The sequence below is a fragment of the Necator americanus genome, chromosome V (assembly GCF_031761385.1).
Source record: "Necator americanus strain Aroian chromosome V, whole genome shotgun sequence".
Taxonomy (NCBI): domain Eukaryota; kingdom Metazoa; phylum Nematoda; class Chromadorea; order Rhabditida; family Ancylostomatidae; genus Necator; species Necator americanus.
This window is the reverse complement of record NC_087375.1, coordinates 16,841,883-16,864,341: the sequence shown is the minus strand read 5'-3', so window position 1 is coordinate 16,864,341 and position 22,459 is coordinate 16,841,883. Positions and strand designations below refer to the sequence as shown.

The 22,459-nt window shown below is 42.6% G+C and overlaps 6 protein-coding genes across 11 annotated transcripts; 4 read left to right on the top strand and 2 right to left on the bottom strand.

Annotated features, from left to right (window-relative positions):
- Positions 1-1,485: 1,485 nt before the first annotated feature.
- On the top strand, positions 1,486-1,902 carry RB195_014138 (uncharacterized protein; the record flags this gene model as incomplete). Of its 2 annotated transcripts, none has more annotated exons than XM_013447096.2 (1): positions 1,486-1,902. In XM_013447096.2, the coding sequence occupies one exon, from the start codon at positions 1,486-1,488 to the stop codon at positions 1,900-1,902; it is 417 nt and encodes a 138-aa protein (XP_013302550.2). The 2 variants fall into 2 exon arrangements, with proteins under 2 accessions (XP_013302550.2, XP_064060156.1); XM_064204275.1 differs by having other exon boundaries at positions 1,489-1,902.
- Positions 1,903-2,553: 651 nt separating this feature from the next.
- Positions 2,554-3,390, top strand: RB195_014137 (uncharacterized protein; the record flags this gene model as incomplete). 2 transcript variants are annotated; one of them, XM_064204273.1, is made up of 3 exons in its annotated part: positions 2,554-2,778; positions 2,839-2,926; positions 3,140-3,390. In XM_064204273.1, 3 exons carry the CDS (start codon positions 2,554-2,556, stop codon positions 3,388-3,390), a joined length of 564 nt encoding a protein of 187 aa, XP_064060154.1. The 2 variants fall into 2 exon arrangements, with proteins under 2 accessions (XP_064060154.1, XP_064060155.1); XM_064204274.1 differs by lacking the exons at positions 2,839-2,926; positions 3,140-3,390 and having other exon boundaries at positions 2,554-2,799.
- A 43-nt stretch (positions 3,391-3,433) lies between these two features.
- Positions 3,434-3,796, top strand: RB195_014136 (uncharacterized protein; the record flags this gene model as incomplete). Its single annotated transcript, XM_064204272.1, has 1 exon — positions 3,434-3,796. The coding sequence occupies one exon, from the start codon at positions 3,434-3,436 to the stop codon at positions 3,794-3,796; it is 363 nt and encodes a 120-aa protein (XP_064060153.1).
- A 2,192-nt stretch (positions 3,797-5,988) lies between these two features.
- Positions 5,989-8,351, bottom strand: RB195_014135 (uncharacterized protein; the record flags this gene model as incomplete). 2 transcript variants are annotated; one of them, XM_064204270.1, is made up of 6 exons in its annotated part: positions 5,989-6,054; positions 6,389-6,556; positions 6,608-6,740; positions 7,541-7,671; positions 7,843-7,973; positions 8,291-8,351. In XM_064204270.1, 6 exons carry the CDS (start codon positions 8,349-8,351, stop codon positions 5,989-5,991), a joined length of 690 nt encoding a protein of 229 aa, XP_064060151.1. The 2 variants fall into 2 exon arrangements, with proteins under 2 accessions (XP_064060151.1, XP_064060152.1); XM_064204271.1 differs by having other exon boundaries at positions 6,389-6,538.
- A 245-nt stretch (positions 8,352-8,596) lies between these two features.
- On the bottom strand, positions 8,597-11,344 carry RB195_014134 (uncharacterized protein; the record flags this gene model as incomplete). The annotated part of the gene is made up of 7 exons (XM_064204269.1): positions 8,597-8,705; positions 9,085-9,188; positions 9,768-9,908; positions 10,099-10,241; positions 10,816-10,945; positions 11,008-11,119; positions 11,196-11,344. The coding sequence occupies 7 exons, from the start codon at positions 11,342-11,344 to the stop codon at positions 8,597-8,599; spliced, it is 888 nt and encodes a 295-aa protein (XP_064060150.1).
- A 6,293-nt stretch (positions 11,345-17,637) lies between these two features.
- On the top strand, positions 17,638-21,298 carry RB195_014133 (uncharacterized protein; the record flags this gene model as incomplete). 3 transcript variants are annotated; one of them, XM_064204266.1, is made up of 6 exons in its annotated part: positions 18,145-18,208; positions 18,442-19,764; positions 19,910-19,972; positions 20,084-20,326; positions 20,407-20,781; positions 21,252-21,298. In XM_064204266.1, the coding sequence occupies 6 exons, from the start codon at positions 18,145-18,147 to the stop codon at positions 21,296-21,298; spliced, it is 2,115 nt and encodes a 704-aa protein (XP_064060147.1). The 3 variants fall into 3 exon arrangements, with proteins under 3 accessions (XP_064060148.1, XP_064060149.1, XP_064060147.1); XM_064204268.1 differs by lacking the exons at positions 20,407-20,781; positions 21,252-21,298 and adding an exon at positions 17,638-17,908 and having other exon boundaries at positions 17,966-18,208; positions 19,910-20,022; positions 20,084-20,092; XM_064204267.1 differs by lacking the exons at positions 18,145-18,208; positions 18,442-19,764; positions 19,910-19,972; ... (1 more) ...; positions 20,407-20,781; positions 21,252-21,298 and adding an exon at positions 17,638-17,946.
- Between the last annotated feature and the right edge of the window lie 1,161 nt (positions 21,299-22,459).

Below are 22,459 nucleotides of genomic sequence, written 5' to 3'. Positions count from 1 at the left end.
AACGCCCGTTGAGGTTTCAGAAATACAACCTTCATCTACTACCATGTCAAATCTCAACCTAAGAATCTCAATTCTTGACCACCAATTACCTTATTCGATACCAATTTTCTTACTATTTAAAAAGACTTCTTATCTTCTTTGTGAAAAAATAAGCAAATGTTTAACTGCTAACATTACAACACAGCAGCTATTAATGGAGACTCTCGCGGAAAATTTTGATGTAATTTTCATTCTGCTAACATAGGGAACGCAATTTTCAAAAATAGCACCGAAAATTCGAAAGTACCTATAGAAGTTCGAGAACACCTGCAGACCTCAGGTTACCCGACGAGAAAACCCTTTGCACATTAACAGATCATAAAGCGAAAGTTCATTTCATCACTCGTACCGACGAAAAAAAAAAAACAAAAAATGTTTCATCAGCTTCACTCCTAATATTTCGACCTTTCATTTTATTCTCAAACTGAAAACTCCTGGGGCCTTCGTCCTTGGATTTGTGGACTGCTTCGTTTTTTCGCTGCTATTTCTAAGAACATTTCTGGAACCATATTGCTGATTAAAAAAAAACGCAACATCAAGGAATTCTGCGAGTACTACTTCTGAGAAGACTTCAAAGCTCCCGTAATATGATTCCATAATTCGACACTATTGTGCAGAGATGATCTTCATATGATTTGCAAAAAGAAAGAACTTCAGCGTAAGTTTTGCTCGGTAGAAAAGCGGATATCCTCGTAATGTCCGCGACAAGAATCAGCAGAGGCATTCAAAAGCATAAAAAGGATACCCCCAGCTCCAGAACATAATACAGCACCTCAGAATTTTGTCCTTAGATTCTAACGGATTGTTATCGACAGGAGGTAGAAATCTTATGTCGCTCCACGACACATATATCTTATTAGTTTCATTTTTGATTCCTAACGATATTCTGCAATGATGTCTCTTAGAAATCAACATGAACTTTGTAACGTTCTTCAATTAAGGTATTTTACCACATATACAGTCGATTTAGTAGCACACCTATTACGTCCACGGGTCTCCCTCACTAGAGGGATTACAGCCGGTTAGTCGCGAGGCTACGTGGCGCGTCCCCGGTTGGCGGATAGAGGGCTAATCGTGGACAAAAGAGACCTTGTCCAGAGACGCAGGTGGATTCAGGGGATGGACTCCCTATTCCTGCCGAGCCAGGACTAGCTCATGACATTCTTGTATCCCGCACGTCGATCCGGCCAGAAACCTGCAATCAAGTGACTGGGAGGTGCAAGGGAGGCGGTTTGGAGTCGCCTCCAGCAAATAAGCTCCACATGTCCACTCCGGGAGAACAAAAGTTCTCCCAAAAACCTATGGGACTAGAGGCTTGCAATCTGCCCATGGGTTTTAAAATTTTACGCATGTCACACTGATACCGGAGGAAAGCTTGATACGGTAGCGCCAGGAAGGGTGGGGTTGTAGGAGTCATATAGGCCACCGGAACGGAAAAGGACTCGGATGATGATCTGTACTTACAACCCACGTACGCTTACATCGGAAGCGGCCATCGAAGACTTGATGATGCAAGCCAAGAAGATTAAGTACGACTTCATCGGACTGACCGAGACGAGACGACCTCACTCTCTCCACGCCGTATATGAAACTGGAAAAGAGCTATTCTTAAGAACATGCGACAGCAGAGGTGCTGGTGAATTTGGCTTCCTCATCAACACGAGCATGGCAAAGAACATCGACTCTTTCGAACAACTTACGACCTGGAATCGGATGAAGTCTGCGGATGAGAAGATGTGGTCCAACACCAGCGTTGACTATCTTCCTCGCCTATGCTCCAACATCAAGCTACGAAGAACAAGAATTCGAAGCTTTCTATATGGACCTAAAGAAGTTCTACCGAGAAGATCATGCCTTCTATAAGGTCATAATTGGCGATTTCAACGCCAAAGTTGGCCCAAAAAGAACGCCTGAGGAACTTCACACGACCCACGGCCTACAATGGAATGAATAGGGAGAGAGGGTCTCCGAGTTCATCATGACGACTAAGACCACCCATGGAACTCGCAATTATAGAAGCACTCTTCTCTACGGTAGACATGGGCGTCACTCGGTGGAGGGTACCGTAATGAAATAGATCACATCATCGTCAATAAAAGGTTCTGCCTGACGGACGTCGTTATTGTGCCAAAATTCTATACGGAATCGGAATATCGCCTACTCCGAGGAAGATTTTCCTCCACAAGGAGAGAAGAGAAAGTCGCCAAGTTCAGAGGGTGAAGTCAAAGAGCTATCATTAACTGTGATCTCTTCGCTACACTAGCCGTCTTTTGGGAAGACTTCGCAATGGACAATATCGACGAGAAATATGACCGGCCCGTTGAACACCTTCACGACTGTACGAAGAAGGCTGAGAGTTTTAAAACCACCAAGAGGCGCCTATCTCTTTAAACGCTTGAGCTGATACGCCAGCGTGGAGCAGCACGAGCCGCAGGGAACCAAGAACTCACGTCCTAGCTCGCAAGGTTTTGCAGAGAGGCGATAAAGGAAGACCTTAACGAGAGAAGAGCAGAAATGCTGGCTGAAGCTGCAGAGGTGGGGAAAAGCATCCGTTATGCCCGTCGAGACTTCGTCAGTCGCAAGACGAGGATGACTGCTCTCCGGAACCCGAAGGGAACAACCATTGAATCGAGAAGGGGAATGGAGAAAATCATCTACGACTTCTACTCTGATCTCTTCGACAGCCATGTCCACTTGCCTCCTCACCATCTGAGGGAAGACGGACATGTCATTCCAGAGGTTCTCCCGTTCGAAATATGACATGCTATCATGTCGGTAAGAAATCGCACGGCATGACAGAATAAGACCAGAACACCTGAAGAACCTTCCGCCAGTACTCATCAACACCCTGGCGAGGCTCCTTACACGCTACCTGTCGGAATGCAAGGTTCCTAAACAGTGGAGGACCAGCGAGACAGTGTTGTTGTATAAAAAGAAAGATCCACATGACATCGGCAACTATCGCCCAATCTGCTTACTGCCCGTCTACAAGCTCTTTACAAGAGTGATCCTTAATAGGATTGAAAAAGTCTTGGATGAAGGGCAGTCACGCGAGCAAGCAGGGTTTCGAGAAGGATTCAGCACGATTAAGCAAATTCAGAGTGTTCGAAACTCATCGAGGTATCACGAGAGTACAAGATGCCGCTCTTTCTCACCTTCATCGACTTGAAGAAAGCTTTCGACTCGGTTGAGACGGAAGCGATCGTGGAAGATTTGGACAGCCAAGGCGTCCCTATTGAGTACATAAAGGTGCTTCGAGAGTTGTGCGGTAACTTCACCACCGGAATTTCGCCATTCTACTACGAGAACGTCATTATTCACGTGAAGAGAGGTGGGGGTCCTATAGGGTGATACAATCTTATCCAAAATATTCACAACCACTTTCGAGAACGCAATGCGAAAGTTGGAATGGGACGACATAGGAGTGAAGGTTGATGGTCGGCAGCTACACCATTTGCGCTTTGCTGATGACATCGTACTGGTGACACCTAGCATCAACCATGCGGAACGAATGCTGACTGAATTCGACGAAACATGTGGATGCATCAGTCTTCAGCTGAATCTGCAAAAGACGATGTTCATGCGCAACGGATGGGTCTCGGATGCTCCATTCACGATCAACGGAACGGACATATCCGACTGCACCAGCTACGCTTATCTGCGTCGGGAATTGAACATGATGAACTACCTGTACTCCGAGCTGGGCAGGAAGAGGCGAGCGACATGGGGAGCGCATGAGAGCATCGAGGATGTGTGAAGAAGACTAGGAACACTCGGCTACGTGCTCACCTCTTCAACTCCACCGTACTTCCTGCTTTGATCTATGCTTCGGAAACCTGGGCATTTCGCAAGCAGGAAGAAAACGCGGTGAGAGTCATTGAACGCGCATTTGAGAGAGTGATGCTAGGAGTATCCCGTTTCACGCAAGTGAGGGACGGGATTCGAAGTTCTCTTCTACGCCAGCGATCAAAGATTAGAGACACCGCCGCGTTTGCCAGAAAAGGTAAAATAAGGTGTGCCTGACACGTGATGCACTTTAATGACAGCATACCACGAATCTGAGGTGGCACGGATTTCAGGTGGAGTATTCGTATACGGGATAGTAGATTATGGAGAGGGGGGTGATTCCGTCCATTTCTTCCCAATTGCCGTAAAAAAAAACGGCCCAGAAGATGTACCACGTGCACAAGGCTGGCGCGCTCCAATCGAACTCCTTGTAGAAAATAACGCGCCGGAACGGCCGGAGCCGTATCTTCCTGGCCGTTTTTTGCGGCAATGAGGAAGAAATGGACGGAATCATCTCTCTCTCCATAATTTACGATTCTGTATACGAATGCTCCACCTAAATCCGTACCACCTCAGATTCGTCGGGTGAAGCCTTTAACGACAACCGTTGGAACAGAGTCGTGAGCGACTAGGTTCCCCGCGATATTAACCGCACTACAGGAAGACCGTCGACCCGATGGTCAGATTTCTTCACGAAGTTCTTCAAAGAAAATTATGATGCTCTTCGTGTCCCACGCGAAAAGAGGAACCACTGGGCGAATCTGGCGCCCAGTTTTTCGAACTCGACCAGTTGGAAGATCAGTGGGAGTCAAGGTGATCAAGGTGACCTGTTACGTAACTATAGACCATAATGAAGAAAAAGTTGGAAAAAATGATATTTTTACTCACAGCAGATCTGTAGTAAGCACAAGTGAGATGGGATCCTCCCTTGAATCGATTCTCAGGCTGGAAGTCCCCCGCCGAAAACCACATCCTAGTACCAAAAAGGTAACTATATTCTAGAATGGATACGGAATTTACAACAGGTCTGGAAGGAAGGTGGTGTTTTTTGCCTCATGAACGACAAACAAACTTCAGTCGCAAGTCAATATATATGTAGCTACGCAACTGTACCAGGAAGTTGATTGACAATTCTATCTTTCGAAGTATATAAGTAGCTCCCAATACCAATATCAGTCATATGGTTATCTAACTTTTCATTCGAAGTGATGACTCATAACATCCAGTTGCAGTCATTTCCGCGAAGAACATGATAGAAAAAACGTCGAAAGTTCCGCTGCTACTACTTTTACCTATTCAAACTATAGATACTAATAAGATTTATTCAGGATAACTCCCAAAGTTAAAATTCACACAGACAGTGCACTGCTATATGTTTGAGAACATCTAAACTCGTAAACCACTTAAATGAGAATAGCGCGATAATTTCAATAGCTGTAACTCTTATGCCATGTCAAAATGTGCGCCGTACTGTACGTAATGGTAAATAATGATACATAGCGCGTAAATGAACTGCAGTTGAAGAGAGAAGCTTCGAGGGCTGGATACCTCTACAACCGTACGTAAAGCAAAGATAACGTTGCAGCAGCTCGACAGCTGATGCATCAATGGTTTCTGCTGAACGAACAACGCACTAGCAGTAACAATGAACGTACCAGCGAACAAAGTCGAGCAAAAGCAAACACAATTCACAAAGAAAATTCAGAGATAACGGAAACTATATTCATGATGATAGGCCATAAGTATACGCGTCATCGGCCTTTGGAGCACAGGATAATGAAAATAAGGCGCCAGATTAACCGAAGTGATTCATATATTGAAAACAAGAAACGGCAAAATAACTCTTCGCTAATACAATACCTAAGATCAGCAGCGAGTGCATCACCTATTCAAAATTCGGAAAAAGAAGTCGACAATATAATGAAACGACTATTAAAATCAGAAAATAATGCAAAATAGGTAATCCACCGGGTCTCTGACTTTGTCAATCCGTAACTATGCAGGATGGAAAACAAGCCAGAAACGTGTACAACGAGAAAGATATTGACTTTATAAAATCAACAAAACAATGAAAGTTCAAGGAAATGGAGCAGTGGACGCGAGAAACGCAATTGTGGAAGCAAGGGGCAGATTGGATGGTTCACGAGCTAAACTCCGCGAAACTTACGTCACACGGACAACCTGGTTGAGCAACTCCGAAAGAATGCGAGCAGCATCTTGAGCGGGCACCTGGAAATCATTCCTTGTTGTATGACACACTCACAAGCATATTCGAAATAAAGAGGGATAGAGCGAAAATAGGGAATTTATACACGCCAGTATAGCCGACCATTTTTCAGAAGATACCCCCTGCAAAGAGAAGAAATTCGAATAAATCCCCAAGAATCCTTGGGTAATCTTTGTAATTTGTAATCCTTTATGTAGTGCTCTTCGTAACAACACAAAACTTGTTTCCAACTCTTTCGGTTATATTCGATATGTCCTATCTTATGAAATAACTAATACGGTGTACGTAGTACGCAATGCTCAAATAAAAGGATCGAAAAGGACAGAGTTAACTCACTATGAGTGGAGTGGTCTGGCAAGCCGCATCGCGCATCACTGGGGTGTCCGTTCCAGTTGAAACGGATACCATCTCTGGAGGCTCCGTTGTCGAGACAGCCATATGGCGAAGATTTGGTACAAGCGACGTTCCATTCGTTTCACCGTTTACCTTTGCATGATTGTACATCTTCAAAGGATAAGTTGGTCAAACGAATACCAATTTGTTCCATACACCTACCTCCTGTTCACTGTCCGGTGTATGAGAGAGACTGCTTCCCGCATCCAGAGGTTCGGATGGCGGCAAACTGTGTGTCATAGGAGGTTGTTGATGCGCTTGTGGAGGAGGCATTCCAGGCATAAAGTGGGCGAATCTAGAAGAATAACAACGAATATCATATGATTCAGATCCCACAGAACAAAGATTGTGCTAGCTTATAATCGAGCCTGGTTGAGCAACAAATCTAAAGAGAGAAGTTTTTTTCAACAGGTGATTTCAAACCAAAGTTGAAAGCGAGAGCCCGGACCCTCCTCAGGTCGAGGTCTAGCTGATGGGGTGCAGCTCTAGTGGTGATGATACTTTCATAACCTTCCAAAAGTGAAGGGGGTCGGAGCCGGTGCTCTGCATGCTATCGCATCTATGTTTCCATTACAAATTAAAGGGAGCGTATCACTAAACTCACCATGTGGAGGCAAATTTTAGAGTTCGGGTGAAGATTACGAATATGAGCGTGGCTCCACTCATCTCCCCTAATCGTCATGAAAAATGGCATAGAAACGGCTCTTAAGATTAAGGGAATTGGGCGGGCCACGCTCACAGTCGTAATCAACACGCTAAACTCTACATCTGCCCACAGGGACCTAGTTCATTTTGTGATGCCCTGCCTTTAAAGGAAGTCAAATCTTACTGACATCGTTTCATTCTGAAGAAAAAGTAGTGAACTACGGATTTAACAGAAAGAAATGGGCAAATCAAAAAAGAACTGAAAGAAGGCCGCTAGGACGGCACCGCAAACATTTGGACATACCAACAAATTTTGGTCAAGATTGTGAAAGTTATAAAAAGTAAACCTATGGTAGTTTACCATTGTGAGTGCACTGACTTTTTCATCAGTATAAATAAAGGCAAGTTTTCTGACAAGATGAAAAATAAAACAAAGATCACATCACTCACCTGCCATGAACTGGCGGTGGGAATGGAGGAGGAAGACCTGGTGGTAGCATGCCAATCACGACGGGATTCAAACGAGGACCCAATGGACCAACCAAAGACTCCATGGAAACAACAGGGAGAACGAATGGGACCTGAAAAAAGCTTGGCTTCAAGTCAGGGTGAAGTGTGGGAAATTTTCGTCAATTAGAAATAAAGGAACAATGAAAAAAGAACCCTTTGAAAAACTAACTAATTCAGCAATTACAAGCACTACCTACGCCTATTAATCGAAAACATCACTATTTGCTGAACTTTTATCATACCTTTCCTCCACATACACGAGTCCATTCTCCTAGTGTATGAAATCTTTCTTCGTGCTCCGTGCGAATGAGCAGCGAGTCATTGAAATATCCGGACTGAGTCCACATCATCATCTCCTTTGCAGCATATGGGCCTTGAAATGTCAGTAACTGTTAATTGCACCTCTTAAGTATAAAGCAATTTGCAACAGCTCCCCTCACTTCCACCTTTTTAATTCCATTTAGAACCGCGAAACATTCTAACAAAAACTATCATCATCAAGAACCATTACTAGTTAAGAAGTCATTGTGGCTCCGCCTACCTTAATCATGTTGGAATATCACCTCAAGAATATGGAAGTGATTTCTAATTCTACTTCATTACATTAAAATATGCTAATAGGTATTATGTCCTATCTTACTGTGGCGTGAGAAATATAGAACAAGAAGAAAATTTGGGAAACTAACTTACCATATATTTCGTTGTCAGGGCCATGATAATACCATCGGACTTCTATTGGCTTAGTCATCATAATATTCCTAACCGAGACCAAGAAACAAAAGCTGCTCCCTACAAAGGCTATAACATTATTTTAAAAAAACTTCATAAAATACAACAAAACTAAGTTGAAAGTAGTACCGAGAATCGAACCGTTGTAATGGTACGGGCAATCAAATAAGTTACAAAAATAGTTTATTCGTCAATCGAACATGCATAAAATGGACAAAAAAGACATAGAAACAGGGGGTTAGAAGAAATAAAGACGAATGTACATCATCATTCGTCATCCTCAGCTTCAAACCACTTTTCCTCCATGTCACGTGCGCGAATCTCATCCTTTTCGTCCAAAGAAAAATCGTTATCAATCGTATCGTAGTTGAAGAATCTAAATCTTTTCAATTACCACTGAGAAAAAAGAATCGGCGAAATAATTTGGGATATTTTTCAGCTCATCCTAAAACGTGAGCCGGGTGATTTCACTACTACCTTCACAATCAAGAATTTAAAAATATCTCCTGGGACAAATTTGTACAGCTACAGACGACGTTGTCACTTCTTACTCTGTTTGTCAGCTGATTCAAGCTCACAAGGACACTCTATCACATATTCAATCACTTGATAACAGTTCACAATGCGCAAACTTCGAAGACATATCTCTTGAAAAGCTTGCACTCTTTCTATCGATAGCGCATTTGCACTCCTTCGAAAAGCCGTAAGGAGGAAAAACAAACCCAGAAAACGTATCTATGAAGAGGCGATTTTACCTGGAATCCTGCCCCGCCAAGAATCTTTGTTCCATATATGCTTCGAATTCCCTGCGCAAAATATCTGGAGAATCATCCATTCCATCCTCCAGCATCTCTGCTTCCTGAATGTAAATTAATTGGATTGAAAAGAGGAATAATATGGTTACGGATTCAATCAATGAGACTTTCATCCATGTTTAATTTAACGAAATAGGACTCAACGCAGCTTAACCTTTCATAGTAAAACAAACAGAAAGCAATTATAATAAATAGAAAATAGTATCAAGCATATGATAGCAATGCGGATGACTGCAAATCAATTCAGCTTCACGTCAATGCAAACGATGTCTCCAGTCAAGTTAATCTATTAATGAGAAATACTGCAGGTCAACAATAATACAAGATGGAAAACTCAGTCAGTATTGTGGTTTATAAATCTGGCTGGTCTCACACAGACTTCAGAGGCTGTGAAGTACAAAATGAAATGTCAGAGCAGTAATCAGAAAAAGAAATTCAACAAAAATAATTTCTCTTTTATTTAAACCAAACGGCTGTACAAATTCACATTTCCGTAGTCTCTAAAGAGATGAGTTACTATCGAACGATCACATTTTGTCCCATTCACTTCAGAATTTACTTCTAACAACATCATACTATCGCAACTGTGGTAGTTCAGTTGCTTTCAAGGAGTTTCTGCTCACCTCCTGACTTATTCGATCTACTTCTTCACGTAACTCATCCAAACCGTCGTCGTGGTCTTCTTCCATCTCATCTTCTCGTGATGAGAACATGTTACTCACATGTGCCTCCATACGAGAAAGTCGCTCAGATTGACGCGACTCCTGCAATATCAATTAATTTTGAAAAACATCAAAGAGTAAAATGAGGTCAAGTTTGCGACAATACGAATATAGAAAGGTTAAATTAATGAATTACAGCACTAAAGATCACTGAACCTTAGCCTTTCTTCAAATACTAGACTCTCCCGGAAGATGCAGTAATTTGAAATGAAAAGGGTGAAATTTACCAAACCTTATCCTCCCTTTGCCATTGGGTGTGATGTTCATTCCGCCGCTGAGCAATTTCACGAGACGACTCAAACTGGCACATCATATTGGCCCACCCACCTTCTGTACATTCTTCGCGGGATACTGATGGTCGTAGGTTTATGCGGTCTAAAATAACAAATTTATCCAGTTTTTCATGTAAAGTCCTCTACTTGGAATCCTGCAGAAAAATCTCTTCGATATTAGAACAAGTGACGAAACACATTTTATCGGCGAGAACGACGTTAACGACTGACACAACGTATGTGGATATTCTCTTAAAAAGAAAAAATTTTTCACTAAATCGCAACTAGATTTTCATTGATCCAACTTCTAAACAGCCTATCTCCGTACAGACCAAATCGGCTGATGGGGATCACCAATGCGCACGCAGAAACCGCGATATGCTTGTGAAGCTCTGAGCGACCGCAGCTCAGTCCGTCCTCACGTTCTTCGACAATCTAGAGCACATTTCCTGCACTTAGTTCTTTATTTCATATTCTCCACAAGAAGATCTTGTAGATATCTAACTCCAGAAACCAGGAGAAGTACAAAGTGTTTTATGCTTTCTACCTCTATCCACGTGAAGAAAAAGAATATGAATTTTCATCTCTGTTTTGATGAAGTTGGGAGAAGAATAAAATAAACACAAATGTGAAAGCCGTCTTAAGTGATAATATGGTTGTATATATTACAGACTAACCTTTCTCGTCAATATATTTTCCGACCATAACATCATAGAGATACGGCTCCCTTTCCCTCATTTTCTCATCGGAAAAGTAGCTTCCTTTCTCTTTCAGTTTCTGTAGAGCCAAAAAACGTCGAGTTTTCAGCTGTAACAATAGATATGTGTTGTTTTCTTTCCAAAAATATACGAATATCAACTAGTACTAACATTCTGTGCATCAGACTTGCGCACTTCAATTTGCCCAACCATAAACCTGATCAACGGGTCAGTTTCGTCTTGAAATACCGCACAATCAACTGCGTTTAAGTACTGACCATACCTGTAATCTGAAAATAACAGCTACCGTGGAAATAGATATACTAACTGCTTATCTGAGCAAATAAAACAAACGACACCTCTGCAGAAACAAAGTCTTGTTCGATTGCAACAAGTCAGAAAGGATCCCACGTTTATCATCCGATGTCAAATCTGGTTCGTTATTCTGTTGATGTCGGTAGAAAACATCCGGTTTGTTCAATATCCTCTCGAACATAGCATCTGTCATCCTTGAAAATCCAGCAATACCGTATGAATAAAAGCGTGAAGAACGGATCGCGCCTTGGTAAGACTTCTAGCGGAAATCAATCTTAATTGAACATAAATAGAGTTACAATGTGGAAACAGAGATACAAGAGATCCTCGCAAATTTCCTGAAAGTCCAAGATCCATGAAACAGAATACGAAGTGATTGCGCGGAAAAAAGGGCGGAGTCTTGCCGAAACGCAAAGGGGGCGCGAAAAGTTTAAGGCGTCGTCTGCGAGTTCTTGTGGAGGAATCTATCAGAATAAGGATAAGAGTAAAGTTATTTCTGGGGAAAAATGTGTTTTTTTTCTGGCGTGTTTGGCGAATAGTCAATCCCTCTGCTTTGTGGGATGTGTATTTCTGAAGGTGTGGAGAGCTGCTAATGTCTGCGAAACATCGTTGCTGGAAAGTCCGCAACGGCTTCTTTCTACGGCATAAAATCATGGATTTCAAACCCTTTGGGGCTTTTTTTTGCCACAAAGCCCAAAGACCGTTGATAAGTAGCACCAAGTACCGTTGATTACATTTGTATGAAGAGAATCCACATGCAGCACAATCTATTTCCAATCGCTCTTTTGCAATGGACGAAAGCGATTATCCAAAATCTAGCAGCTCATAATTGGATGAAATCTCTCTTCCAACTTCCGGCTGCTCCATCATCTCTACAATAGAAGTGGAAAAAAATGGAAAAAGCAAGCAAACCAGAGCAATGTGAAGGCGACACCGCCCCCCCCCCCCATAACCTTATATTGATTCCTCTCTTATTTGAAGACAATACCGATGAATACCCTGAAAAAGTGTTGATCTTTGGGAATTTTGGCAATGTTGGGCCTTTAAGTGAGGGTTCGGTTGTCAGATAAACACATTCGTATTCGACATTTTCGAATCTCTGTCATTTCCCTATGCAGCAAGTGTTGTTCCACACCCGTAACCCATACGTCGCTGCAGATAGGGCGCAATCGTTACGGCTTCAACGAACGGGTATGATGAGGCCCTTATCCATTCTCAGAGGAGAAGCGTTTGAGAGCAGCTAGTAGGGCAATGGCGTCGACTCGAGTTTTTCGTTTCGGTGTCGCCTGGCTCGTTGGGCGGATCTCCCAAGCTGAAAAATTGGCCTGACCCCATCAATAGTCCCACCGCTTGGTGGAGAAAGGGTGCTGAGGAATGAATTCGAGGTGTTTCCTGTATTTCAATAAGCTTCTTGTAGGGCGCGCCAAAGTTGTCCACTCACGAGGACGATTTGAATGGGTCAAGACCATCCTCCAATGATAAGGCAGACAACTTAGCGCATCCGTTAACTGTTCGAACTGTTTTTTCGTGTGCCGCAACAGTAAGCTAGCCCATCTCAAAAATGTCATCTTTTCAATACAACTGTCGTTGTGCTCTCGGACAAGCTCAGAACTGTTGATCCTAGATGTTTAAAAGTGTTCTGGATAATTGCTGAGAATGCAAAAATAAGTACAAAAGAAGAAGCACATAGTTGCGACCAACGATTTGGCTCTGCATCAAGATTTTTCGAGTTTTGATCTACATGGTCGTGTGTAGGTGACACCTGATTAATCCTAGCGGAGCAATTCTATAAAACATCGGCATTCTAACACCATCGAGACACTCCTGGTGAGGTAAGTACGCCACCTGAAACCTAGTGCAATGCACTAGCGGTTGCCCTCGGAGTGGCGCTGTGGGGCCTTTACCGGCTCCAGCTTAAAGGCATCACCCCACGAACTTGAAGTGGTACGGATTTTACGTGGAGTATTCGTATACGACATAGTTGATTATGGAGAGGGGAGTGATTCCGTCCATTTCTTCCTAATTGCCGTGAAAAGAGGCCCGGAAGATGCGGCGCGTGCACAAGGCTGGCGCGCTCCAACCGAACTTCTTGTAGAAAATAGAGCGCCGGAACGCCCGAAGCTGTATCTTCCGGGCTGTATTTTACGGCAATTAGGGAGACCCCACTCCGTAATCTACTATCCCGTATAAGAATACTCCACCTAAAATCCGTACCACCTGAGATTCGTGGGTGATGCCTTTGAATTAGCGAAGTTCGCATCTCCAGCGCAACTGCTTACGCAGCTTCACCAGGATTCGGGTCGATTTGATTGTAGCCTAAATGTAGACTTTTGATCTCTCTTCAAGATATGCGCTCTCTACATTCGGGTGGTCACGTGGAGGGATATATCAACTATGCTTTGATTTTAAAGGCGACAACGCTGAAACATTGATCGTGTGATGAATATACCAACATTCATCATATACATGTGAATATGATGAATGAGGTCGGTGTTTTTTCTTCTCAGGAGACAAAAGAGGAAGTAAGACTGACATTACTAATTATCGAGTATACTGCTGACTGTATTCCTATGATGGGGCGGATGTACCGCAGTCGGTGAGAGGTTCCGCTGTCTGCCGCAGGTTCGAATCCGCCCTAGTGCCCACCAAGGTTTTCATCTCTCGGGGGTCGGTAAAGTATCTGGGAGAATAAAAACACTGACTGAACACATCAGCTAGCCCCTGCAAGTCACTGTATAGGCCAGTTACACGTTTGTAAACCTCAAACGATTCTGAGTTGAAGTGAACGTGGGGCGCACCTCAAGCAGGCTGTTTGACGCAGGACACTTTTACGCTTTATTCCTATGATCTTCTTCCAGGAACTTGCATCAAATGAAAACGCTTGTCGCTCTTACCTCTCCGATATTCCGACTGTCAACTGAGTGCATAAGAGCCAAGTAAGTGCTATTAAGTATCATTATCGTATAGAACGAATGTTGAAGAGACCTCTGGCGAGATCGCAGACAGATTTCTTTGATTTCTGCAGATTATATCCTGATGGTTTAGGGATGGAAAAACCGTACCAAGTAGTGTCGTGCACCAAAGGTAGACTCTCGCGGTTTCACCATCACCCAGTGTCGAACTTTTCCTCATGCTTTCTAACTCTCGTATGATGTGAATTTCCTTTTCCTGTGGCTGATGTGAATATAGAGAATTAGACCGAAACTGCTCAACGTCCACCAACGTGTAAAAAATGACATGGTTTTCAAAGGTGCATTAATTCGACAGGATGCGACCAGCTAGTTCCACCAAACCCCGGTTCTTGGAGTCTACGACCACATATCTAGATTTTCCCTGGAGAAACCGTGCCACGTCAGATTTGTAGTGTGCTGCCTTTGAACTGAGTATTAGGAAAGGACTTTTTGAAGCCATTTTGAAAGATTTTTCAACAAAATTGGATGGAAATTTTCCTTTCGAGAGAACCGAGAAAGGGGTGAAAACACCACGTTCTCTAGAAACCTCTCCTACAAGGAGTCGGAGTTGGCTGCAAAAGCCATGTTATTGGCGCCACAAAATTGCGCGGGCGTGCGCACATTGCGTGCACGCGCAACATTGATCTCTGCCTGTTTAGACTTTTTGTAGCCTCGATAAAACCGCTGATTTGAGATGTCAGTTGAAGATCACCAATAAATACTTATTTAACATAAATGCAGACCAGTAATATGTTGCACCTCCTCTCCCAAATATGAGTTTAAGAGGGGGGTGCTATGGTAGTTGGGAGGGGCCACTCAGGCGTGCCCTCTTTGGCTTGTATTTCGGCGCGCAAAAAAAGACGTCCATTGCTGCTGCTAACTTTTCGTGATTTCACTCCAATTGCTACTTGACCGGAGCTTGCATCAAACTCCAAGGAAGAATTGACGAATGACTGGCTGGTCGTGGATTGCTGTGGAAGGAGCGACCTTGCCCTAGCTGTGTATATCCCCTTAAGATCGCGAAGTAGGCGAACACGAACAGCTTTCACGAATGCTAACCCAGCGGACCTCTTCAAGACAAACTTAGTGACCTAACTTAGTGGAGTGAACTATAGTGACAGCTCTGCCTTCTTTTTTCTTAGTGGCTTTAGCCTGCATGTCGTGGATCCTCTAGGAGTGAGGTTTAGGTTTTGGGCCTATCATCTAGCAATGATGATGGTCACTTATCGTGACCTCACTGCAAATCAAGTAGTTATGGGCGTGGCCCGCTTATGCTAGCTGTTGCTTGGTGTGCTTCATATATACTTCGCCTTCATTGTTCACGAGTGGTCATCTAGTTATGGGAATAAACTTTCACTTAACCACCTATTTATTCACTGGAACGATTCGGGCAAAGATCCCAAAAGTCTCAGCACTCACACAGGGCCCCCGTCTCACGCAGCTATCATTTCCTATCGATTGATGAACTATTGCCTTCTCAAATGTTTTTTTTTTTGCTTTTCTATTGGGGAAGCAATTAGTCACTTAGGAACGATGTTTCTGCTCTTTTGACGATTTTCCGCGCCGTACATGTACAGCACAAGTAAAAGCAGTGCAAGTCAAAGAGGGGACGATGGGTGAATGGGCCCACCCAATTACCTCAACATCAAGGTGGGTGCACTAAAATATTTTAAAGGCGGTTATGAGCGTGGTTCCGCTATGTTCCTTCTGGTCGTCCACTTGTTCCCGCGAGGTATTATATATTAGAACTAACCACGTATTAAGATTCCCACTTTGACCACAAAGCGTGATAAATGGAATGTCTGACTGCTAAACGATAAGAAACAGCATTCTGGAAGAGCATTAATTCACGACGCTGCCGCAACGCGTTGCGTTTGCATGGATGGAGATATTTGGCAGCGACTGTAGCTTCTCAACTCTTCTTTAGTTGTGGATTAAAATAGCTTGCATACGTTTTATGAAACTAAACCGAAAGCCGTCTCTTCGATAACGTGAGGGTCTTTGCAAAGTGCAGCGTTAAATTCAGAGAACGCAGTATGCGGAGTTTTTGAGTGTTTACTGTTCCTTTTGCTTGAAAGATCCTTGTCATTAGGCAACGGTGCTGATTAATCTTCTTACTGACATGCAACATGTTGAAAGTTGCAAATGAGAGAATAATTCCTTCCAACACAATTGTATTGCGTGTTTCGTCGTAAAAGCTTGCGAGATGAAAATTCCTAGACGTGGTGGTAAATCCGTTGAGGCAACTTAAGAAAAAAACTGTGATTGCAGATAACTTTTGTTGCGCTGTAAAATGCGATGTAACCCAGATATAGTAGACCTAAAACGAAACGAAGCTCCGTGCGGTTGTGTAAATGGCTGCACTCGAGGTAGTGGGGGGAGCGTAGCTGTTAAGATCGGGAAAGGACCCTTGCTGACGCCATTCATCGTTGCAGCTGGCGATGGTTCTTTCTCAATTCACCACTATTATCTCCACCGCATCACTACTAGCGCTGCCACTTACGCAACTGCACCGAGTTTGAGGTTGTTCTGACATTACATGACAGAAATACTGTGATATTTGGAGAATGCCGTATCACCTGCGAAATTGTCCGACGATGACAGGCGCGTATTTATTGTTGAAGATGTCAACCTCCATTTTATGAATGGCTGACATTTTCTCCAATAGGTTATGGTGTATGAAAGAATAGACATACCGTCATTGATGACCAAGAACAGATGTTCACAGGAAGACTTCTACGCCAGGTACAAACAGCTATCCTCTCTGCAATATCTCTTACTATATTTTCCGTTTTGTCCCCGTAAAAATTGCGAATATTATGTTTATTTTACGTCATTTGTGAAAAGAATTAAGATTAACATTTTGTTCTTGAGGGTGCGTGATGCGGTTCGAGACATTTATCACTGGACAAATATTGTATTTGGAATATTTTTTTGAGGAGTGAATGATTGGAACTAGTAAAAGATTAAGATTTGCGGAAATCTGGAAAATTCAACGCCAATGTTTGAATACTGATGTCCAGCCGCATGCTTTTGATTCCAGCAACTCTCAGAAGCTGACGTAAATATTTTGCGCAGTACAAGGATCCGGATTACGAATTCCATTGCAATTCATCATCAGCGCGTCAGGTGGCGGCGTATTTGCTTGCTCTCGCATTTTCAAAATATATCTGCATTTATCTTAGCCTTAATTAACGCTTCTTCTCCTTAATTATCCGTTTTATTACATCCCTTTTATCTGAGGTCCTTTTTTTACAATCATCACTCTTTCATTAACATTCTAACCTTTCTCACTTAGCAGTTTTATTTAATTCACTTACTCCAATCTTTTCAAACTTTTTTTTATATATACTACCATCAATACTCCTAACTTCCTTCAACTTTGACTATTTATTTTGCTGTAAGTTTCCTCTCAATCTTTTAACCTTCTGAATTGTCCTCTTTTACCTTTTCTTTTCTTTTTGCGTGCCGTTGTGATTGATTGATTGGTTGATTATATCGATATCCATCTGGTAGGTCAAAGTTAGATCAAATCATGCCTGCTAAATCCACTCGTACTGCAAAAAGACAAACCCCTCTCTCGTCCCAAACTACATCTGGTGTTGAGACGCGAGTGGTAGAATCTTCTCAATCAACGGAACCGAACTACAGTGAAATGTCTGCATCTGACCTCATTAGCTCTATTACTGAACGGAACAAAGACCCTGTTATAGGCAAAATGCTGGCAGTACTTGCTGAAGAAGATAAAACAGATTTTGTCGAACAGTTGGAAGCGGACAAACGGTCGCGTAGCATAGTGATAAGTGGTCTGCCTGAGTGTGGGGTGTTCCTCGTCCTCCTCTGAGAGGTTGGACGATCTTGAGGACAAAGCCAACGAGATTTTGCTCGCGCGATTGACCTGTATCGGTTGGGAAAACCTAATCCTTCTCATCCACGCCTAGTAAAAGTCGTCCTCCCGTCTCAGTTCTACTGGCGTCGCGCCCTTGCTAATGCGCGTCTACTTCGAAGTGCTGGTTTTTCCAGTGTTTGTATACGCAAAAGTATGAAACCCGATAAAAGGAAGCGTGAGTATGAACTAAGGCAGGAGGCACGAGAGCGTAACAAAGGTAAAAGTAAGCGAGAGTGGGTGGTCTACCGCGGCGAGCTGTGGCGCGTCTCTGACATTAAGCGGGGAACGTCGAGAAACGAATAAAGCTGCACGATGTCTCTTCAACATTTAAATCATATTTATTCAACGCACTTAGCCTAGTCAATAAAATTCATTTGCAAATGTTTCTTTGTTTACGTAAACCTGATCTAATTTTTATAACTGAAACCTGGTTAAGCACTAAAATCTTAGATTCTGAGCTGGTTGTTAACCTACCCTACAATGTCTATCGTTCTGATCGGTCCATGAAAAGAGGAAGCGGAGTTTGTGCAATTGCCAAGGCCTTTATTAGTGCCCAGATCGTTACTCCTAACTATGATCTGAAAGCTGACTTACTCTCCGCTGATATTTTCTGCTCTAATAATATGTCGCAGCTTCGTTTCATACTTGTTTACCGACCACCAAATAGCTCTGCTGTTGATGATAAAAAACTTGTAGAAGTACTCAGCGATCTTGCAGTTGTAAATAATCATGCAATCATTCTTGGCGACTTTAATCTCCATGTAGATTGGGTCAACTCAATAGCTTTTAACTCGGCTTCATCGCTTTATTTAGATTTCTTCTCTAATGCTGAGTTAGTTCAAAATGTGAATCTGCCTACCCACTCCGATAGAATTCTTGACATTATCCTTACTCCTAGCATTTGTACTCTTGACGTCAAGCTTCTTCCGCCGCTAGCCTCATCCGACCACGCTATTATCCAATTTGATTCACCTGCAATTATGTCAGCACCAGGAATTCCTATGCCCAACTTTCTTAATGCTGATTACTCCTCTTTGAACAATTATTTTTCCGGCGTTGATTGGCTTACTCTTTTTGATCAATACTCATCATGTTCTGACATCTATTTCAGATTCTGTAAGAAGGTTTACGAGGGTTTGGCCAAATTTGTTCCTTTTCGATTCCCTCGCTCTTTTTCCTTGATACTACCTTGTCAACTGAAATCTTTGTACACTCAGAAGCTACGTCGTTTTGAGGAGTTAGATGACCCCCTACGTAGTTCACTATACAAGAAACTATGTTCTGACATTGACTTCCATATGAGGAGATACCTTGCTTATCGGGAACGACAGTTATCGCGCAGAGAATCCAAGAAGCCTTTCTATTTATACTTAAGGCATAGAATGAAGGCGAATGCAAGGCTTCCGAGTCTCGTGGATCAGACTGGAGCCACCTATGTTACAGATGCTGATAAAACTAAAGCTCCAGCTATGCATTTTGCAAATGTCTTTTCTTCAAACTGCAGCGATACCATTCCAGAAATTGTTGGCATAGGTCCTGTCCAACAGCAGTGCAGTAACATGTTTTTCCACCCTACTGATATTTACATACACCTAAAATCTCTTGAGCCGTCGGTTAGTGAAACGTATGATGGAATCCCACCTATTGTATATAAGGAGTGTGCTGCTATTTTATCTCCTCCTCTAGCTCACATCTTTAACATCTCATTGTCATTGGGTGAAGTCCCACAAGTTTGGAAAAACGCCATTGTCACAGTCATTCCAAAGTCTCCAGGTACAAACTTACTGAATAATTACTGTCCTATTAGCTTACTACCAACGCCGGTGAAAGTAATGGAAAAAATAATCAGGGATAAACTTTTATCTTGGCTAAAAAAAGTTTCATCTAATTCCCAGTGAACAACATGGGTTTGTTGCAGGTGCTTCGACATATACTAACCTAACTGATAGTGTTTTTGACTGGTCTCAAGCTCTGAACCAAGGTAAATCGATAGCTGTAGCGTACATTGACCTGTCAAAAGCTTTCGATAAAGTATGCCACTCGAAACTAATTGCTAAACTCCATTATTTTGGAATACGGGGCCATATTTTAGATTGGATGATCTCTTTTCTTAACATGAGAAGTATGACAGTCAAAGCTGGCCATGGATACTCAGCCAAATTCCCTTGCACGAGTGGAGTTCTACAAGGTGGAGTCCTGATTCCTCTCTTATTCCTTATCTACACAGTCGACCTACCAAGTGTGCTCAGAACTTCTCCGCTTGTGAAAGTCCAAATGTACGCTGATGACATTAAGATTTACGGCATCCATGATGATGAAAATTACCATGAAGTACGTACTGCACTTCAAACGTCACTAGCTAGGATGTCTGACTGGGCTTCTAAAACTATGACAAGTCCCTGGTTATGCATTTAGGTAAAGGGGATGTGGCTGAGTATAGTATGAACGGAGTAACTCTTAACACATGTAAATCTGTAAGAGACTTAGGAATTTTTGTCGATGATAACCTCAACTTCTCTGAACACATTGATCATGTTGTACGAAAAGCATACTCTTCCCTTTTTCGGCTTTTTCGGATTGCCCACACCATTAATCCAACTATTCTCACTCGCTTATACAAATCGTTCGTCTTACCTCATCTTGAATATGGCTCTCATATTTGGAGCCCCTCAAAGAAGAAGCACATAGCGAAGCTCGAAAAGGTGCAAGATACTTCTACCCGTATGTTGTTCAGAAGAATGTCAGCAAATCTAACGGTGACTAGCTACAGCGATCGTCTTAAAAAATTAGGTATGATCAGCTTGAAGAACAGACGTGTATACTCCGACTTGATCTTTTGTTTTCGAGTGCTCAGAAGCGAAACCAAGTTAACGCCCAGCAAATATTGGTACTTTAGACCTACTAGTGAAAGAACTGGCGGATTCAACTTACATTACGCAAAAAATTCAGCATAAAAACGTTTCGCTTATGTTCAACAATTTCTTCTATAGAACTGCAAGATGGTTGGAGCTCTTACCTCGTGATGTTCTTAAAGCCGGACACAGTGGATATTCAAGATGAGTTTGAAGAAAATTGACATACGCCGGTGTTTGAATACTGATGTCTAACAGCATGCTTCTCTTATTCTAGCAACTTTCAGATGTCTGGTGCCATTTGCTCAGTATACGGAGCGCTTATAGATTCCCGCCATTAGTAGTTCTTAGTTGTTTACTATGTCCCTCTTTTTATTGCCCTCCTTCTCATAAATCTTTTTTTTTCAGCTAACTGCATGGACAGTCCTCGCATCCTTCTGACAAATGAAGCCTAACTCGCTCACTGAAGCTCATTCACTAACAAGGATACTAATATCTTATGATTTGATCTCTTTTTTTTAAATGTTCCGTCATGTCGCCTCTTCTCTATACTATCTCTAAATAACCTCATCTTATTGACTTCCGCATCTTCTAGCTGGCTTGGTCTTGTCTAGATTGTGGTGATTAGTCGTTTGAGCATCACGAAAGTTAGTGAACCCTCTTCGTTCAAGGTCTCTCGTCAGATTCGCTCTATATTGCAACGTGCTCCTTCTGGGGCTAGTTGTTCGTATCCCGATATGTAGATAAACAAACCAATGTTGAGCGTTCTGGAATGGGGGAGTAGATGTCATGAGAGGACTCTTCACTTTCTAGAGTAGGAGAAGGAGACATGTTGATGCGTTTCCGCCACGAAAAGGACTGCGTCAGGCCCCTCTGACAATAAGTTTGCTCTTTTTCTTAACTATCCTGACATAGACAAGTGTGTTTTTTTTCTTTTTTGGTGCACTATCTGTGCATGCGAATAAATAAATAAATAAATTCCCACCAGTGACTCTCCTTTCCCACTCCTTCTCTTATGAACATCTTTTTTTGAGCTAACTGTGTGGCTACTCTTCTCCTCTTTTGGACTCGTGAAGCGCTCCCTTAGAATCATTCACCAGGAAGGATACTAGTATGTTGCGGTGGTATCTCTTTTTAATTTGTTCCGTCATACTAGGTTCTCTCTCAACTTTTCTTGAATAACCTCCCTCTATTGACTTCCGCATCTTCTAGCTAGTTTGATCTTGGTCTGGCGTCTATCTAGATTGTGGTGGTCAGTCGTTTGAAGAACAAGTAGGCTGGTCAACCCTGTTGCTTAAGGTCCGCCGTCAGATTCACGCCGAGTCTCAATGGGCTATAAAGCATCGCAAATAAAGAAGATAAAGGCTAAAATTGGAAAGATGGATCGTTGGCTGGTCGTCCTGATAAGTGGATAAATAGGCCAATGCTAAGGGAATTGGATTGGGGGAATAGATGTCAAAAGATGATTGTTCACTTTTTGGCGTAGGAGAAACACATTTTTGACATATTACCCGCTACGAAAAGAACGACAGGTTCCACTAACCATAATATGAGTTTCGATTTGAAAAAATGTTCTTAGTCAGGCATGTGTTTCTTTTTTTTTTCGTTCTTCTGAT